The sequence below is a fragment of the Cervus canadensis genome, chromosome 3, assembly GCF_019320065.1.
Source record: "Cervus canadensis isolate Bull #8, Minnesota chromosome 3, ASM1932006v1, whole genome shotgun sequence".
In the NCBI taxonomy this organism is placed as follows: domain Eukaryota; kingdom Metazoa; phylum Chordata; class Mammalia; order Artiodactyla; family Cervidae; genus Cervus; species Cervus canadensis.
The window spans coordinates 9,594,492-9,612,782 of NC_057388.1; the positions used below are offsets into that span (position 1 = coordinate 9,594,492).

The 18,291-nt window shown below is 36.3% G+C and overlaps 1 protein-coding gene across 1 annotated transcript in view; it reads left to right on the forward strand.

Moving 5' to 3' along the window:
• VPS50 (VPS50 subunit of EARP/GARPII complex) overlaps positions 1-18,291 on the forward strand; it is a 120,604-nt gene that overhangs the window by 28,422 nt on the left and 73,891 nt on the right. The window contains exons 9-12 of the mRNA XM_043462594.1: positions 896-978; positions 14,221-14,263; positions 15,753-15,851; positions 17,233-17,373. Of these exons, the coding sequence (XP_043318529.1) occupies positions 896-978; positions 14,221-14,263; positions 15,753-15,851; positions 17,233-17,373 (366 nt within the window). The remainder of the gene's footprint in view (positions 1-895; positions 979-14,220; positions 14,264-15,752; positions 15,852-17,232; positions 17,374-18,291) is intronic.

Consider the following 18,291-nt stretch of genomic DNA (forward strand, 5'->3'; position numbering starts at 1 on the left):
TACTTCTAAACTATTACCACTCAACTATGGTTTGAGAAATCCATATGAAAAATTAATTTGGCAGTAAATTACTCTGTTTAGGTGTTAAAAATATCCTGAGGCCATTAATGAATATTTCACTTTATTTTCCAAATTTATTTAAGAATATTTATGGATTCATTGATGGTAAAACTGTTGAATGTTGATTACAAGTAGAATAAAAATGGAACGTTTTTTATATAAACACGACCGAAAGAAGATACATTAACAGTTAAAGAACTCCTCTCTGAAGCAGCTTATACTTCCTGTGTAGGCTTTACCCGCATGTCATGGTCTCAGAGGGCTATTACTGTGTATTTGGCACAAGATATTTTTTCCATGTTACATTTTAGGTCTGGAGCTAGTTGCTTTGTTACATTTTACTATTTATCTGTTGCTGGTATTATAATCTTTGAGAAGAATTAAAGCTTTCTCGTAGTGTAACTTTTAGATAGAGTTATGAACAGAGATTTATCCTTTTCAGAGGCTTTTAGTTTTGGCTGCACTGGGCCTTCATCATTGTGCGTGGGCTTTCTCTAGGTGCAGCAAGTGGGGCTACTTCCCAGCTGTGGCGCACAGGCTGCTCACCGCCTTGGCCTCCCTCGTTGTGGAGCACAGGTCCTAGGCGCTGGCTTTCGTGGTTGCAGCCTGTGGGCTCAGGAGTTGTGGCTCGGGCACCCTGAGAACGGGTTCAGTAGCCGTGGTGCCTGGGCGTAGTTGCCCCACATATGTGGGTCTTCCCGGACCAGGGATGTAACCAGTGGCCCCTGCATTGCAAGGCGGAGTCTTAACCACTGGACCACCAGGGAAGCCCCTTTTCAGAGTCTTTTAAGAGAAATGTTTCTGTCCTAATGATTTCTGTTGTTGCTCTCTCCAGGAGGAAGACTATCCAGGAGCTATTCAGCTGTGCCTGGAGTGTCAGAAAGCTGCCAGCACTTTTAAACATTACAGTTGCATAAGGTAAGCTAAAATCAAATTTTTCAAGCTGACTCTGCCGTCAGTTTTAATATAGGAGTTGTATAATATACAATGTTAACAAACACTGAAAATTACTAAGTGTTGTATCCTAGTTTAGCTTTCTTGTTTATAAATGGACAGTACAGTAAAATAGGACTTCCTTGGTGGCGCAGATGGTAAAGCGTCTGCCTACAGTGCGGGAGACCTGGGTTCAGCCCCTGGGTCCGGAAGATCCCCTGGAGAAGGAAATGGCAACCCACTCCAGTACTCTTGCCTGGAAAATCCCATGGACAGAGGAGCCTGGTGGGCTACAGTCCATGAGGTCAAAAAGAGTCAGACATGACTGAGCAACTTCCCTTTCACTTTTCACTTTCACAGTAACATAACAATTCTTAAGGTTTGAAAGATCAGAGAGATACTTTTGAATCCTGTTTCCTGTGACATCATTGTAACTCTTTTTTTCGTATTTTTCCCAATCTTACTGATTTCATTTTTATGCAGTAGTAGAGAATAAATTCATCTGTTCCTGTCTTCATTGCACCTCTTGGGAATTCTTCCTCCTTTTCTTTGCCCAGCTTATAAATATTGAGAGTGTTGTCACAGTTTGTTTTTCAGATCCAGATGGTCCAACTGTTGGCTCATCGTGATAAGAATTCTTTTGGAAAACTTAAAAGCAGTTTCACCTTATGTAATTGTCATCTTTGTAATATTTAAGTGATTATGTAATTAATGTTTCATATCTCCTGTTTGTTAGTTAATGTATTATATCTTTTGTTTGTTTGTGAAATGTGCTGTCTGAAAATAGCTGCTGCATCTTCTGCTCTGAGTGCTAACTTTTTTAATGGATTTGATCTGTTTAAAGTGAAGCTTTTGCATTAGCTGTGACAGTACCTCGCAGGGGTGGGGGTGGGCTCTAATCCTCATACGTAATTTCTGTCATTCCTCTGAAACCATCGAAAATAAACATACAGTCTAAGGAAAATAGTGAGGTTTCGAGGCAAACTCAATTTCAAATTAACTTCATACTAATCTTAGAATGTAGCCTGTTAGTCTCTCTTGTATGGAGATTCCAGCTGTCAGTGAGCAGGATGCCCTGATGTTCTAGGTGTTGATTCCTTGTGTCTGAAAAGATGAAAGGATTGTGATAGAGTAAAACATTAACACAGCTTAAAATTAATTTTTTTTTTGTAATATACTCACACGTAGGTCTCTACTGGGTATGGAATAACTGAGTATTTCCCCCTAGAGATGATGTTTTTTGTGGTTTTTGTTTCTCTAGGATTATGCATTTTGAAGCAATATACTTTTTATTTGATTAGGAAACACATAGTTGAGTAGTACCAGTGATATTTGGATTTTATCCTTTTTGACAGTGATTAACTGTCACTGTTAAAAACTTGATTACGTCATTTATATTTATTAGGTTGGATGAATAGAGTGTTAGCTTTAGTGTGTGAATATACTTGAACCATTTCTAGCAGGGCCTTCTGGTTCCCGAAGAAGCATAACAACCATTTGCTTCATTTCGTGATGATATGTCTCTTAGAATGAGAAAAGTTTATTTCTGGTTGGCTTAAAGTAATTCAGGCAGCTATATATCAGTTGAGAGCTTGTTATATGCCAGGTGCTTTGTTTTGGAATTGGTTGTATAGTGATGAATCACATAAAATATAATCAGTATAATCCTTGGTCATCAAGATGGACTTGGATTGAGGTAGGCACAAGTAAGATGGGGCTTTAGAGAGAAGGAAATTGAGCATATGGTGGAAACACTGGGGTCTAATTCTCCTTGGGAGTCAAGACTAAGGAGGATCTGAAGGAGGTGCAGGAGGGTTTAGCTAAATGAGAGGATGCAGGGTTGTGGATATGAGATTATGGGTATTGTGATGAAGTTCTTTGTTGCAGAGATGTCAGGCAAAATGAGGACTGAAATTATCTATTGTATTTATAGCAACAAAGAAATCAGAGTTGACCTTGTTGGGGACAGATTTGGTTGAAGTGTAAGTGTGAAAGTGAAGTCGCTCAGTCGTGTCCGACTCTGTGACCCCATGGACTGTAGCCTACCAGGATCCTCCGTCCGTGGGATTTTCCAGGCAATAGAACTGGAGCGGGTTGCCATTTCCTTCTCCAGGGGATCTTCCCAACCCAGAGATCGAACCCGGGTCTCCTGCATTGTAGGCAGATGCTTTACTGTCTGAGTCAGTACAGAATGAGGAAATTTTATAAAGAGGAAAGATGTGGAATTGAGAGGGAGAAACCTGAGTGTTTGAAAATCAGTGGGAAAGAGTGAGAGATTGAAAAGAAGAGAGAACATCCTCATAAGGCTTTTTAGGGATCATAGGAGAGATTGACTTTGAAAAGGTCCACTGTTCTTTTATAATAGAAAAGAATGAATGTGGAAAACTGAGATGACATGTTGATACTTTATTTTTTCCATTAATTGTAATGTTTACTTTAGCTTTGTTAAAGTAAGTATCTTACTTGATGAGAGTTAGCTATAAAAAATGTTTTTGAAAGAAGCCCTTGTTTGGGTTTTTTTTCAGGTTGGCATGAGGTAGCCTCTAAGCACTTTTTCATTTTTAGGTATATAGTGATGTGTGGAGGAGGTGTGACTACAGTTATCTCACCTGGTGAAAAGTTTTGAAATTGAAAAATCTGTAATGCTGATTTAAGTTAATCCTTGTTTTATTTTAGATGTATAGAATGTAAGAGGCATGCTGTGTTAACATATATGAGTCATGCATGCAGTAATAAGAAAAGGTTGACATATTCTGGAAATAGAAAAAAATAGATGCACAGATACATTGAAATGTCCTAAGGAATTCATTGTAGTGGGATTTTTACCTTAGGTTTCCTGGAAATTTGTTAGAATTGTGTTTTTAACTTGGCAGTTTAGTGACAATGAACTGCTTGGTGGTGATTGAGGCCCTCCAACGATTCTTCTCTTCCACACACAGCAGTGTTTCCTTCTCCTGCCTAACCCAGTCCCCTTCTCGAATCTTCACCTGTTAGATCACCCATTTGCTCCTAGTTGGGAGAACCTAAGCTTGTTCACTTCTTGTAGATCATATGATGTAGCATACAGCTATAGAGTTAATTGATTTATAGGAGAGATTGAGTCCACAAAAATGAAAGGGATTTTATTATATTAATAATTTCCTTTTAATTTTGTGTTTATTTATTAGATGTGCCTTTCTTATTCCATGCATTTTCTTCATTTTGCTCTTTTTCCTCTGGTCTTATGAATACAGTCAATATTGAACCTGTTCTTGAGCTCTCCCCTTGGTTCAGATGTAATTCACCAGCACTTGAATGTTCTTTCCATTTACCTAGAGCTGTTAATTTAGCCAAAGGCAAGATTTAATCTTTTGCTTAGATCTGAGTGATTCAAAAGTGAAAAATCATTTGACACTCTGGTAATCATAGAGTAGTAATTAAATTCCAACTGAATTCACACTCATTTTCTTTAACATTTAAATTTATTTTGTATTCCTATTGATGACTAGAGAATCAAGAAATAGTCTTCTTAGCAGTGTCCTTTAAGAGAACCATTCCCTGAATCCAAGTGTTTCGGAATTATCGGGTAATATTTGGGGCTTTTGTTTTTATGTTGCAGGCAAATTCATCTGTACAGTGGGTCTATTCATACACTTCTTAATTTTTCCTTAGTAGATTATATGTTCCTCTTTTCTTTCCTAATCACATTGCTCCTTTATTGGAAATAAAGTATTTGATAGAAGGCAGAGACTCTGTGGCCTTAGGAGTAGATTACATGGAACAAGTGAGGGTGAACTCTTATGATTCTGAAAGTAGAGAAAAAGAGAATTCACAACTTTGCTTCTGCATAAAAAGGCACTGACTGTATGCCTAATAAATTCAGGTTACATGACTATGTAGTTTAATATGTGACGTACCAAGTAATTCAGTATCTTGCTTGATGTGCTGTGTTTCAGCATGAGAGAGTTATATGGTTGGGATTTATCAGGAATAAGAATCAGAGTGTGTTTATCTTAAAGTATGCCTGAGTAAAGCATTTAATTTCTTTATCACTTGAAATTTATCTAAATTAGTTTCTTGAAAAGTTATTAAAAGTCAAAACTTCTTTATTGCTTTGTAAAATTTCCTTTGAAAGAAACTACCGGAATGAATCTTAGAGCATGCTAGATTATGCACCAGAAAGTTCATGTACCACCAGAACTAGTTTTGAGTACTGCACTTTAACATAGACAGCTGTATTTAATTTCTGATGATCTTAAAATATCCTTTTTTCCCCCCTCAGATGATGATCTTGGCAGTTGAAAGAAAACTGTAGGTTGCAGACCCTTAGATCACCGAATAATGAGCACAGCCTTTAGGTACAAGTACAGTAGTACTTGGCTTCCCAGGTGGCTCAGTGGTAAAGGATCCACCTGCCAAGCAGGAGACTTGGGTTTGATTCCTTGGATCAGGAGGATCCCCTGGAGAAGGAAATGTTGGCAACCCACTCCAGTGTCATGCCTGAGAAATCCCACGGAGAGAGGAGCCTGGCGGGCTATAGTCCATGGGGTCGTGTAGAGTCAGACGTGCCGTAGTGACTGAACAACAGACAACGGCAGTCCTAGGGACTGTTCTTCTGTGGCCCTGGAGGCCATCTTAGCAAGCAGAGTCTGCTCTCTCTTTCTTTACACTCAGGCAGGGGAAACCAGGAGCCTCACCTGGAGAGATGAGCAGTGAGTTTCTGCAGGATCGCCGGGCCTGCTCAGCTAGACTCACATGTAGGTCTGGAGTCCCTGTTGCTTGATTTGCTTGGGCTGTTATTGACACCATGGTATTCTGACACCACCTCCTTCCTTCGTCTTTTACCTTGTTTTCCTCTGCCTTCCTCCTCCACGCAGTGCCATTTAAAATTAATGTAAAGTGAAATCTACATAAAACATGATACTTGAACAAAATGGTCTTAAAAGGTGAAAGTTTTTCTTTCTGCCCACCCATCCTTCCCTCTACTACTCCCTAGAGTAAACCATTTTTACAGCTTAATTTTCATCCTACCAGATTTCAGTGTAATTTAAAAGATTACATTATAATATCCTTTTCCTGATTTATCGATGTAAATAGTCATTGATACTGTTTACTCTCCATAATAAAAAACAATAAGAGATAGGCACATGGTGTACCCTTTTACTTCTTTTCACTTCTCCATCTTCCAGGTTTTGTTAGTGAAACTGTTATTTTTACTTGGTCAAGTTTATAATATTTATATTCTTCTCACAACTATAATTAAATCTCTGTTTTGTCTAATAGGTTACTTCTAAAAAATTAACTTAATAGAAGTCATGTTTACTATATTATGGATAGTTAAATATTATTATCTGCAGAACTGAGTGATTGGATGTATGAAAAAGGAAAAATAATCCTTTGTCTCTAAATGAAAATCCAAATCCATAGTGTTTTTCTGTTTCTCTTGAATAGTTTTCACTTTTGTAGGTCCTGCTTGACTTCTATCATCTTTGTAATATTCCATTTTGGTGCATTTCTTTGTTGTTTGTTGTTAGTTGCCTCTTGGGAAATTTTTTTAATACAGGATACTTAGGGGGTAAATTTTCAGATTTTGAAATGACCTTAATTTAGCCCATTCATACAGCCCATTCATCTCATCAGAGGATGAGATGGTTGGATGGCATCACCGACTCAATGGACATGAGCTTGAGCAAACTCCAGGAGTTGGTGATGGACAAGGAAGGCTGGTGTACTGCAGTTAATGTGGTCACAAAGAGGCAGACACAACTTAGTGACTGAACGACAAATGATTGAAAGAAAAATTATTTTTTTTCCTTAAAAAATGGAAGGCATTGTTTAGCTGTCTATTCCAGCCTCCTGTTTCAAAGGGCAGAGTCAGATACTACTCTCCTCATTTTTTCAAAGAGATGGTGTCTTTCTTTTAGAAATTTTAAAGATTTTTCTTTTTTTTTCCACTTGATCTAAAATTTCACGTCTAGAGAAGTCCTGTCTTAGATTCTTCACTCTGAGATGATGAGACAAGAATGAAGTAGTATTTAGTGCTTAGCTGCATGAGATGCTGTGTTTGCTTGTTACACCGAGAGCTTGTGAAATGTGTTTGTTCCGTAGGAGCTGGTAATAGCAGGCAGTTAACAGGCAGGACCGTGGGATAATATGCCAGTTAAGAGCACAGAATACATAAACAAAAGCCATCAGAGATGCTCAAGCTGTGAATGGTTCACTTCCCATACCCCCGTGGGAATGGGAAATACTGACATTTATAGGAGTGGGAGTAGGAGCTTGGCACCATTATCCAAGGCAGCACTGACAATACAGTGATTCTAAATTAGATTTTAATAAGGCTTTCTCACTAAAGCTTTATTCTTCAGCTTTTAAAAACTGAATCATGATAATAGTGATGATATAATATTTGAAAAAATTTTGGGCTTTAATAAATATCAAGCACTGTACTTATTTTTTATCTTTTAAAGATATTTAAACATCTTTTATTTAAAGATAATATTCCTTATTTTTTCCTATTTAGCATTAACAAAGTATTCCTCAGGTGGTGGTATTCTCTCTCTTGTAGATGAGGACATTGATGCTCTGTAAAATGAGTGGCAAAGGCAAGATTTAAATTTATACCTGTTGGGATGCACATTGTGTTGTTCTTTTTTTTTTTCTTTTTTCATCGTGTTGTTCTTAACCACAGCTATGGTAGGCCATCTACCAATGTAATAGCTGTTATGTGCAGTGGAAGCTCATGGCCAATAGGCCAATTTATATTATTTTGCTCCAGTCTCTGAAGTATATTCTGACTAGAGTTAACTGTATTTTTCCTAAACCCACTCTGCCAGTTGTGTTTGTTACTGTCTTTATGTTGCTTGAGTAAATAAACTAATGAGATGAAACAATGTTTTGGAAGTAAGTTGGATGCATTGGAAAAATAGAACTTATTGTTAAAAATAAATTTCCTTTTGAATCTTTTGTAGGTGAGACAACTCATAAAAAACTGGGGGTTATAAGATAACTGTAATTTGGCATTCAGGTTGTTCTGTGTTTGTTTTTAGGTTCCTGCTTCAATTTTGAGAATCTGAAACTTGAAATTATAGTCAATTTATTTGTGATTTGGTTCATATGAGACTAAGAAGTTAAAACTCCAGTCAGATGAAAAGACCTTAGCTCTAAGTCAGAAATGGATGTACACTTAAACAATTTTAGTTAAAATATCACATGCCCATGCCAAGTCACTTCTGTTGTGTCCGACTCTTTGTGATTCCATGGACTGTAGCCCGCCAGGCTCCTCTGTCTGTGGGATTCTCCAGGCAAGAATACTGGAGTGGGTAGCCATTCCCTTCTTGAGGGGATCTTCCCAACCCAGGGATCGAACCTGGGTCCTCCCACACTACAGGCAGATTCTTTACTATCTGAGCCACCAGTGAAGCCCTAAAATATTCAGTGCACATAAATATTCCTGTTTTAACTTTGATCAGTTGACCAACTAAACGGTCTTCTGCTGAACTGTAGCACAGGGCTGCCAGAGGGCCCTTGTCTTTAAAGGGCCAGATAATAAATATTTAAAATTTTGCAGACCATAAGGTCTTGGTTGCAGTTATTCAGCTCTGCCCTTGAAGACCAAAAGTGGCAGTAGACGATATGTAAACAAATGCGTGTGGCTGTGTTTCATTAAAACTTTATATAGAAACGTAGCCTCTTGGCTAGATTTGACTCCTGAGCCTGGCCTCTGCTCTGAAATTATAATTCATAAAGTTTGGAAATATTTTGAACATTTTTAGTGTCCTTAATAATGAACTCTGAACTTTCTATGTGGTGAATGGTTGTGTTGTGAGTTAGGTCTGGGATTTCTGAACAGAGTGAACAGAGATCCCAGTAGAGCCAAAGTGATCTTGGGGTTCTTTTACAGTTTTTTCATGGTTTGAAGGATCCTGTGACACTTTATGGTACCTCAGGGTTGTTTGTTTAGCCTCAATGTGTTTGAAAATCATGTTTGCTCTGAGGTCTGTTGATAAAACTCGGCAGCAGTGAGTAGATTGAAATCCTTGGAATTGTATAATACCTCTGATCTAAACAGACTGGAGTTTCTGCGGGCCATGGGCACACAGTATAAACTTGGAAGAATAAATTTTACTTCTGTGTGTTCCAAAGGTTTTAGCATTCTACTGAATCATATACAAAGATGTGCTAATTGGTTAGCTGGTGTTCAGCATATAATAAAATCTAGAAACTTTAGAGCTAGAAGCAGCCCTTTAGATCTAGCCCACTTTTGTATAGGAAACTGGTGCCCAGAGTTATTAAGAGACTTGTCTTAAATCACTTGGCTTAATAACAAACCATGGAAAGATTGTTAAGAGGCTGATTACCTCCATACCATCTTGTCTTTCAGTAAGTACAGTCAAATTGCACTTTTCTAGGACACATTTTGTGAGTGTGTGTCCCAGAGCAGCTACTTAAAAGAAAAGTTAATTATTTATGAATGTTATTTTTAATATTTTCTGTAGTGATTATAAAAATGCCCTCCAAATTGTTTGAATCATTCCACTCACTTGCAAATAGCTTTTAATAGCTTTTAGTCTTTCATCTTACAACTAGTAATTTTTTTGACCATAATGTAGCTTTTATTTATCCAAATGTTCATGATTAGGTCCTTTTTACATACTCTGATTAACTGACCCAAATAACTGAAATCCATGTTTCTAAATGATGGCTGAAGATTTCTTTAAAGACCACATTTAATATGTCCACTCCTTAATCATACTTTTATATGTATATGTTAATTAGTAGCCAACTGTTATCAAACTACAGTTGTAGATTTTGAAAGCATTTTTTTAAATTTATTTTTAATTGGTGGATAGTTGCTTTATGATGTGTTGGTTTCTGCCATACAGCAACAAGAATCAGTCATGAGTGAGTGAAGTCGCTCAGTCGTGTCCAACTCTTTGCGACCCCATGGACTGTAGCCTACCAGGCTTCTCCGTCCATGGGATTTTCCAGGCAAGAATAGTGGAGTGGGTTGCCATTGCCTTCTCCAGGAGATCTTCCCAACCCAGGGATTGAACCCGGGTCTCCCACATTGTAGGCAGGCGCTTTACTGTCTGAGCCACCAGGAAGAATCAGCCATACCTATACATATATCCCTTCCCTCTTGAAAGCATGTTTAATAAAACCAAAATGGTTGATTTATAGATTTTATATTTAAAAATTTCTGCATACTATATACATTACCATGCTTGCATTAACTCTTAATATATAGGCTACAAAATCATTTTAACCATAAATAATAGAAGGAATAAAAGCACCTAGATTTATGATAATATTGTGAATAAATTCTAAAGCCCATTTTTTTCAGTTGAGAAGCTGAAGAAATTGTTACTGTCACCTCTGAATTAGTTTAGATATATTCCTTTTTTTCTCCAAACTCAATATTCCCTGAAAGAATGTGTTTATGAATTCTGATACTTATTATTCTGGGTGTTCTTGCCTCTCCATGTCTGTGTCTTCAGCCTTAGTGAACTTCTGAGTGCTGTGTGATAGAGGAGTAGAACCAACTTCTCTGCTTCTCTCTCGCGCTTTTATTTTTTGTTTTTTCCTTTACTAAGACCCCTGTAGACCCAGAGTCCTGTCTGACTCTTGTTCTTCTTTCTTTTTTTAGAACATTTTTCTAAAATGTTCTTTCTTTCTTTTTAAATTGAAGTAGAATATGGGAGCTAAAGGAATGATGGTTAAAGGTTGCTGTTTTTTGTTTGAATTGCAGATTTGACTCAGCAGATGTTTATCTCCTGCTCTGAGTCAGGCAGTGAATTTAGTTAGTCCTGGGGAATCCCTGGGGAATAAGCCACAGTCTGCTCTGATAAATAGTCACAGATACTTCTTTAACCTTAATTCAGGGTGCTGTAAACCAAGCATTGTGTAATTTAAGGGAACAGTTAGTCAGGAGAGAGAGACTTCCCAGAAAAAAAAACATTTGGGAGTGAGAAAAGGGGAATGTACTTTCTAGCTATTATGAACATTACATGCAAGAACAGAGAATGGAAAAGCCTGGGGTTTGTTTGGGGAATTGCACCTAGTTCATCTGACTAAATACATAGTTGACTCTTGAACAACCTAGGGGTTGGTGGTGCTCACCCTTGGCTTCGTCAAAAATCCACATATAACTTACCTACTTGGACTTCTGAATAGGTGATTCCGCATCTACAGATTCAACCAACTGAGGATCAGGAAGTACTGTAGAATTTACTATTGAAAAACATCCTCTTATAAGTCGACCAGTGCAATTCAGATCCCTGTTGTTTAAGGGTCAACTGTAGAGGCACTGAAAAGTGAATGGGAAGTTAATTTTTTGTCAATTATGAAGAGTCTTACGTGCCATGCTAATTTAGGGCTTTATCCTTGGTTTCATGGGGAATCACCAAAGGTGTTAAAGCAGTAGATGAATACGATTTTTATTTCTGCTTCACTTAGGAACTGCAAACTCAGCTGTCTTTAGGGACCAGGCAGGTAACATACATGTGAAGCTGCCAGATGACAGCAGGAGATGGTCAGGTGCACAAGACTGTTGCCTTTTCTGTTGAGTCGCTCAGTCGTGTCCGGCTCTCTGTGACCCTGTGGACGGTAGCCCACCAGGCTCCTCTGTCCATGGGCTTCTCCAGGCAAGAATACTGGCGTGGGTAGCAGCCATTCGCTTCTCCAGATTCCTACATGGTTGATTGTCAAATGATAAAGGCTTGTTCATTTCAAGTTTTACTTGAGAGTATAATCTTCCATTCTCAACCTTAATTTAAAGCATGCTTATGGTACATAGTATTTGTTGAAAATGGTCTAATTCCTCCACGGGTTTGAGTGTTGATCTTTGAGACCTTCAAAACTAGGTACTTATATTATTAGTTTCACTTTCCTGACAGACTGCTTGGCATTTGTATATGTCTATATCTTTCTCTCTATCAAACCACCTTGTTGTTATCTTCTCAGTTTGCACTAAAGGCTCTTTAAAGGAAGCCATGAATCCATATTGTATATTCTGTAAGGCTGTTGCTGAGGGTGTTGTGCCTTAGGAGAGAAAGTATTGCTGTTCTCTTTATCAAGACTGGCAAAATTTTCTCTCTGAATTTAATGCCAGCAAAAGTGAGTTTTGTCTCTTTGCTTTTGCTCTTTCTCTTAAATTACTGGTTTGTTTTGATAGTCTGGACACCGAATTGTGTACTGTGGCCTTCCCTATTTGTTTTGGCTGCTAGGACTTTGAGAATCACATTGATAATCAGAAGACAGTTGTAAGAAAAAAAAAAAAAAACCCTTGTATAATTTTGCTGTGAAAATATATCTTTCTCTTGTTCTTACTATTTTATTTTACTTTTACTTTAATCCCTTTTGTCAAAACTTTTTCTCTAAAATTGTATTTACTTTTTTAGGTAACAGCAGATATTGTTTAGTAATGAGCTGTTATAATTCCAATATCAGTTGTTTTTAAACTGACCTCTTGAGCATTAGGGCTTCCCTGATGGCTCAGACGGTAGAGTCGGCCTGCAATGCGGTAGACCCCATTTGATCCCTGGGGTCGGAAGATCCCTTGGAGAAGGAAGTGGCAGCCCACTTCAGTATTCTTTCCTGAAAAATCCCGTGGATGGAGGAGCCTGGCAGGCTACAGCCCATAGAATTGCAAAGAGTTGAGAACAACTGAGCAACTAACACTAACGCTGGAGGATTAAAGAGGAAGAAAATCAGATTCAATCACATATCCTAAATGTATAACTCAGTACATTTTTACAAAGGGAGCATAGTTGTGTAATTACTTCCCAGAAATAAAAACAGAAGTAGAACATTTCTAGGACCCTAGAAACTTCCTTCATGCCTCATTCCAGTCATTATATTACCAAGGTAACCACTGTTCTGGTTTCTGTCACTAACGTTATTTTTGCCTGTTTTGAACTTTATGTAAATGGAATCATGCAGTATGTACTTTTTAAACTGACATCTTTTGTATTATGTTTTTGAGATTCAGCTGACACATTTTCATTGCTATAGTATTTTATCATATAAATAAATATATCCCTTTAATTTTTCATAGACAGTTGAGCTGCTTCAAGTTTTTGCCTGTTACAAATAATGTTGTGAGGATTGTGTATGCATTTGTGATAGATAGAACTGGAGTAAGTGTATGTTGAGTTTCAGGAGGTATTAATGGTTCCAGAGAGGTGGTGTCACTTTTCCCTTCTCCAGCATTGAGTTGAGCGTTTTATTGTTCTACATTCTTGCCAACATTTGTTGATGTTGTTTTTAATTGTTTAAAAATAATTTTTGCCATTCTAGTCATTTGTTATAGTCTTTTTATAGTTTTAATTTGCATTTCCTGAATGCCTGAAAGAGTGCATATTTATGTTTATTGGCCAGTTGAATATCTTCTTTGTCAAGTATTTAAGGCTTTTACCCTTTGTTTTTATTCTGTTCTGTTGATCTGTTAATGTGTTCTTATAATAAGTGCCACACTGCCTTATTGCTGTAACTTTATAGTAAGTTATATATATATAACTACCTATATATTACATATATATGTAGTCTACATATATATAGTCTACTGTAGTAACTATTTTAGTATGTTTTACAGCATTGTTCTTCAGGGTTTTCTTGACTAGTCGTAGCCCTTTGAGTTTCCACATAAATTTTAGAACAGCTTGTCAGTTTCTCCATTAAAAAACCTACTGGCTTAATATTAATAAGAAATCCGTTATTTTAAGATATCATTTTTGTGAGAATTGGTATCAGTTATATTAAAGATTTTAGTCTGTTTACATAGTATACCTCTGTGTAGTTGTCTTCTTTATTTTGGCTCTGTTTTGTATTGTATATTCTTTATTTGATTTATTCCCAGGTATTTGGTTTTTTGAAGCATATCTTTAAAAATTTCATTGTCTAATTCCTTGTTTTTGATATATAGAGATTAGTTTTATCTTTGTTTTACTTTTCATCTATATTACACATATTATCTTTAAAACTTGCTATCAGTATTTAATTCTTAAATTCTTAGTTTTATCTATAAAGTCTTCAGGATTTTCTGTCCACACAATACTGCTGCTGCTAGTGATGACTCTTATTTCTTCCTTTCTAATTTTTTTCCTTTATTTTTCTTGCCTTATCGTACTGTCTATAGAATCAGCACAACTTAACTGCTCATACTATTGATTTGTCATTTTAAGTGTTTATTCATCTAGTTTGTCTCTTTTAAAGATTGACACACCTAATTCTGTTTTTATTTAATAGTGAACTGAATTCAAAGTTGCAAGATACTTTAGAACAAATCGAGGTAAGAAGGATTGTATCTTAAGGTAAACGACTTTCTTTCCAGAGGTTTTTGAATAGCATAGATGTATCTTACGTTTTGACTTCCATATTATTACCAGTGTTTGTAGATCACTACCCTTTGTGTTTTTCATTTGGAATGTCTGTTAATATTAACAGACTTGATCAAGTTAATGTTAATTTACTCATTCTCTCAGTGATACTTTTGGAATTGTAGGGTCTGAAAAGAGTATTTGAAAATACTACCATATCTACAAAGATTCCTAAACTCTTAGTTATAGGTGTGTTCTCACATAAACTATAGGCAGAATATTTACCATGCATCAGTTATTTTTTGATTATCAACTATTTCTCCTTTTTAGCTTACTGAGTTTAAGAATGATTTTTTTTAAATTTTATTAATTGATGATAACCCTCCTAAATTCATAAACCTCATAATAACATCTCATACAATTCCTCAAACGTGTAGAAACTGGAAATGAAAAGCTATGTCATTGTGAGCATAAAGTCTTCCTTAGCAATCTTTGTAAAGCAGAGGGTTCATTTAAATACATTTAATAAGAATTATTTAGTTTCTTCTGAGATTTTATTTTATTGTTTTCCTGATGAGAGTTCTTAGAAAGGTTGAGGCTAGACTTTCAAATGACCTTTGTGAAAGTAGTTTTTGATCATAAATGCAATTATTTCCATAGTAAGAATGATAATTTATTTGGTAAGCATAAATAGAATTATTTTGAAAGTCCCTTAAGTAAATAATCACCTGATTTTTTTCTTTTCTTTCTTTCTTTTTTTGGGGGGTGTCACCTGAACATTTTAATGAAGACTCTCTTTAGAAAACTATTTTCTTCATTCTTATAATTAAAATGAAATCATTGAGATAGAAACCCATAAACAAAGTGGATATACTTAGATATAAAAAGGCAGTACCTTGAGGTATATACTTTTAAGTCAATGTAGTTTTGTTGAGAATTACTTTTCAGTGATTAAGAAGGGTTGTTTTATTTTTCAGTAGCCCTTACAAACTCAGTTCATATAATTACACGATTTTAGTTGATGCTTGATGAAACATAAAGCTAAGTAAAAAATAAACCTAGAATTCCTTTAGAGACTAGTATAATTATTTTGTGTCCCTAGAAATACCCGGCAAAATTTTTTTTTAAAATTCACATATTAATAACATCTCAATAAACTTGAGTATAGTTGGTAATAAGAATTATAATTTATTCCCTGGTGGTTAGGACTTGGTGCTTTCATTGCCATGTTCTGGGTTTGATCCCTGGCTGGGGAACTAAGAGCTTGTAAGCAGTGTGGTACAGCCAAAAAAAAAATTCCAACTTATGCTTTTAATTAAATTTGTTCTTGACTATTCAGTCGTGTGTGATAGTAATGTGTTTAGGTATTAATTACAAGTGAGGAATTAGTCTTAATATTTTCTTACTACCTTGAAAACATGATTCCTTAACCACCTCTCACTTTCTCTTTTAATTACATAGGAACAGTTGGATGTTGCTCTGTCCAAAATCTGCAAGAATTTTGATATTAACCACTACACCAAAGTTCAACAAGCTTATCGACTTCTTGGAAAAACACAGGTAAGTTTTAAAAGGATTTTTTTTTTCTTAATCAATAATCTGTTGCTCTTCCTGATTGCTTAAGTTTGAATATTATTAATGTCGTATGCTTAAAAAGTTTCACTGAAGAAAGTAAATTTTTATGATGTGTTAACAATGGTAACAGGATCGCATAAGCTCAGAGTGTGGGTAGTGTTATTAATACATTACTGAGGTCTGTTTTAAACTATGAAGTGTGTCTCAGGTTTAATATTTTCATCATTTCCTGTAGGTTTTTAAAAAAATATACTATAATTCAGTGGGTGAGGATGTGTAGTCTCTTTTACCGCAGTTCTTGGTCCTGAATAAGACCTTTTAAGGTTGGAACCTCATGGTTCCTAGATGGGCCAGCGTGATTCCCTCACAGTGGTCTGTAAACTTTTGTGTATTGTGTACATTTGTTTTAAAACAGGTCTGTTTCTTTTATCAGAGTTTTCAAAGGATTCTGTTACCCCAGAATGTCCTCACTATTCCCATATTGCATGTCTTTATCTGTTCTTACTTCTCAGGGGCTTTCTTGAAAAGCCTGAAGTGGAGGCCATAGTTTGAAAGTTAATTACATCTTCTGCATATAGGAGTATACATTTTTCTTGAGAACATCAAAACATTGATGTAAATTTTTTTTTCCCGTAAAATGTAAGTCTCTCTTATTAAAAGGAAATGTAAGACTACCAAGCTATTTACATTGTGTAATGTGAATAAAGAAATATGGTTATTTATTGTACTTAATTAGTTTTGATATCTTTAGATATACCTAGGGAAAATACAGGAAGGAAGACATGTGGTAATTTTGAGGGATATGTATTTTCAAAGGTCTTTAAGCAACTATAACTTCTAATTTCCCCCATTAGATGAATTCTTTCTCTCATTAAATATTTATTGTTGCCAACTATGTGCATTGCTCCAGGCACCTGGATATAACCCCTCGTGTATCTCACCTTCTAGTTTGGGAGACAGACATTAAAGAAAGAAAATCAGTGTAAAGGTACAGAGTGATGCGAAGTACTGGTTTGTATGGGATAGTCAGGAAAGGCTTCTCTGAGAAGGTGACCACTGAGAATCCTGAAAATGAAAGGATGGCAGAGGGAATTCAAAGGTGTGATTAGGAATGACATGTTTGGCAAACTGGGTACCAGTCTTAAGTATGGAGCAGTGTTTATGATTCAGGTTTATCTGTAGTGGTATCATGTTGTGGTTGTTTGAAGGGTTAGCTGCAAATAATCAACATTTATAATTCTGTGAATAATAGTTATTTGTGCTACAGGTAAAATTGGTAAAGATTGTTTCCTATGTTTTTCAAATCTGTTTTTTTATTTTAGTAATTTATTTTAGTAATAGGTGATAATGTGCTTTATTTCCATAGACAGCAATGGATCAACTTCATATGCACTTCACCCAAGCCATTCATAACACCGTGTTTCAAGTTGTTCTTGGCTATGTGGAGCTATGTGCAGGAAACACAGATACAAAATTCCAAAAGCTGCAATATAAGGATCTCTGTACGGTATGTTGTAACTTAATTACTGTTAATATGAATCTCTTTTAGTTTTTAAATTCATATTCCATTTTTCCCAGAGCCTACTATCAGAAGATGTCACTAAAATAAAAACAAATATGTTTGCCAAAAGTTTTTTTTACTCCTTTGCTCATAGAGAAACTGGAAGATTCAGTCACAGAAACAGTAAAGGTTGATGAGATGGTACCTATTTGTGGAGTACAGTTGCTTCTAAATGGACTTTCTACCCATTTAAAGCTCTTTTTACCATCCTGTCTCAGGCTGTGGATTCTATTCTACAGTGGCATGTAGCGTGCTGTTAAGCAGTCTTCTTTGCTGATTTTCCTTATATATGTTCAATCAGTCTTTTCAGGTACATAAATGCTGTTTCTGTCAGCATCTGTAACCAGTTCTTCTTTTTCATTCTTAAAGAAGCATAGATCTGCAGGTAATATAACCCACAGGTGGGAAGTGAACTGAGTTGGGTTCCATTTTCACATTGTTCCTTCTGGTGGATTGATGTACATATGGGAGGAAAAGAGAATGATGAACATCTAGGAGAACGGTGGTGTTTCTTGCCTTTACAAGAAACCAGGTTTGCAGTGGAAAATCATGATTTCTGTTTGATACATAGGGTCGCAAAGAATTGGACACGACTGAGCGACTGAACTGAACTGAACATTCAAGTGGACTTATTGAGGCAGTTGAATGTAAAAAGATCAGAACTGAAGTTATAGGCTGGGGACCATCAGCATTTAATGTATTTTAAGCCATGGTACTGAATAAGAAGATTGGGGAAAAGGGTGGAGAGAAAAAAGACACGAGGGCCTTGGGCCTGTGACGTTCAGAGATTGGGTGGGGAAGAGGGCCCAGTAGAAAAGCCGGAGAAGGAGCAGCTGGCGGGGGAGGAGGACATCTAGGAAATTG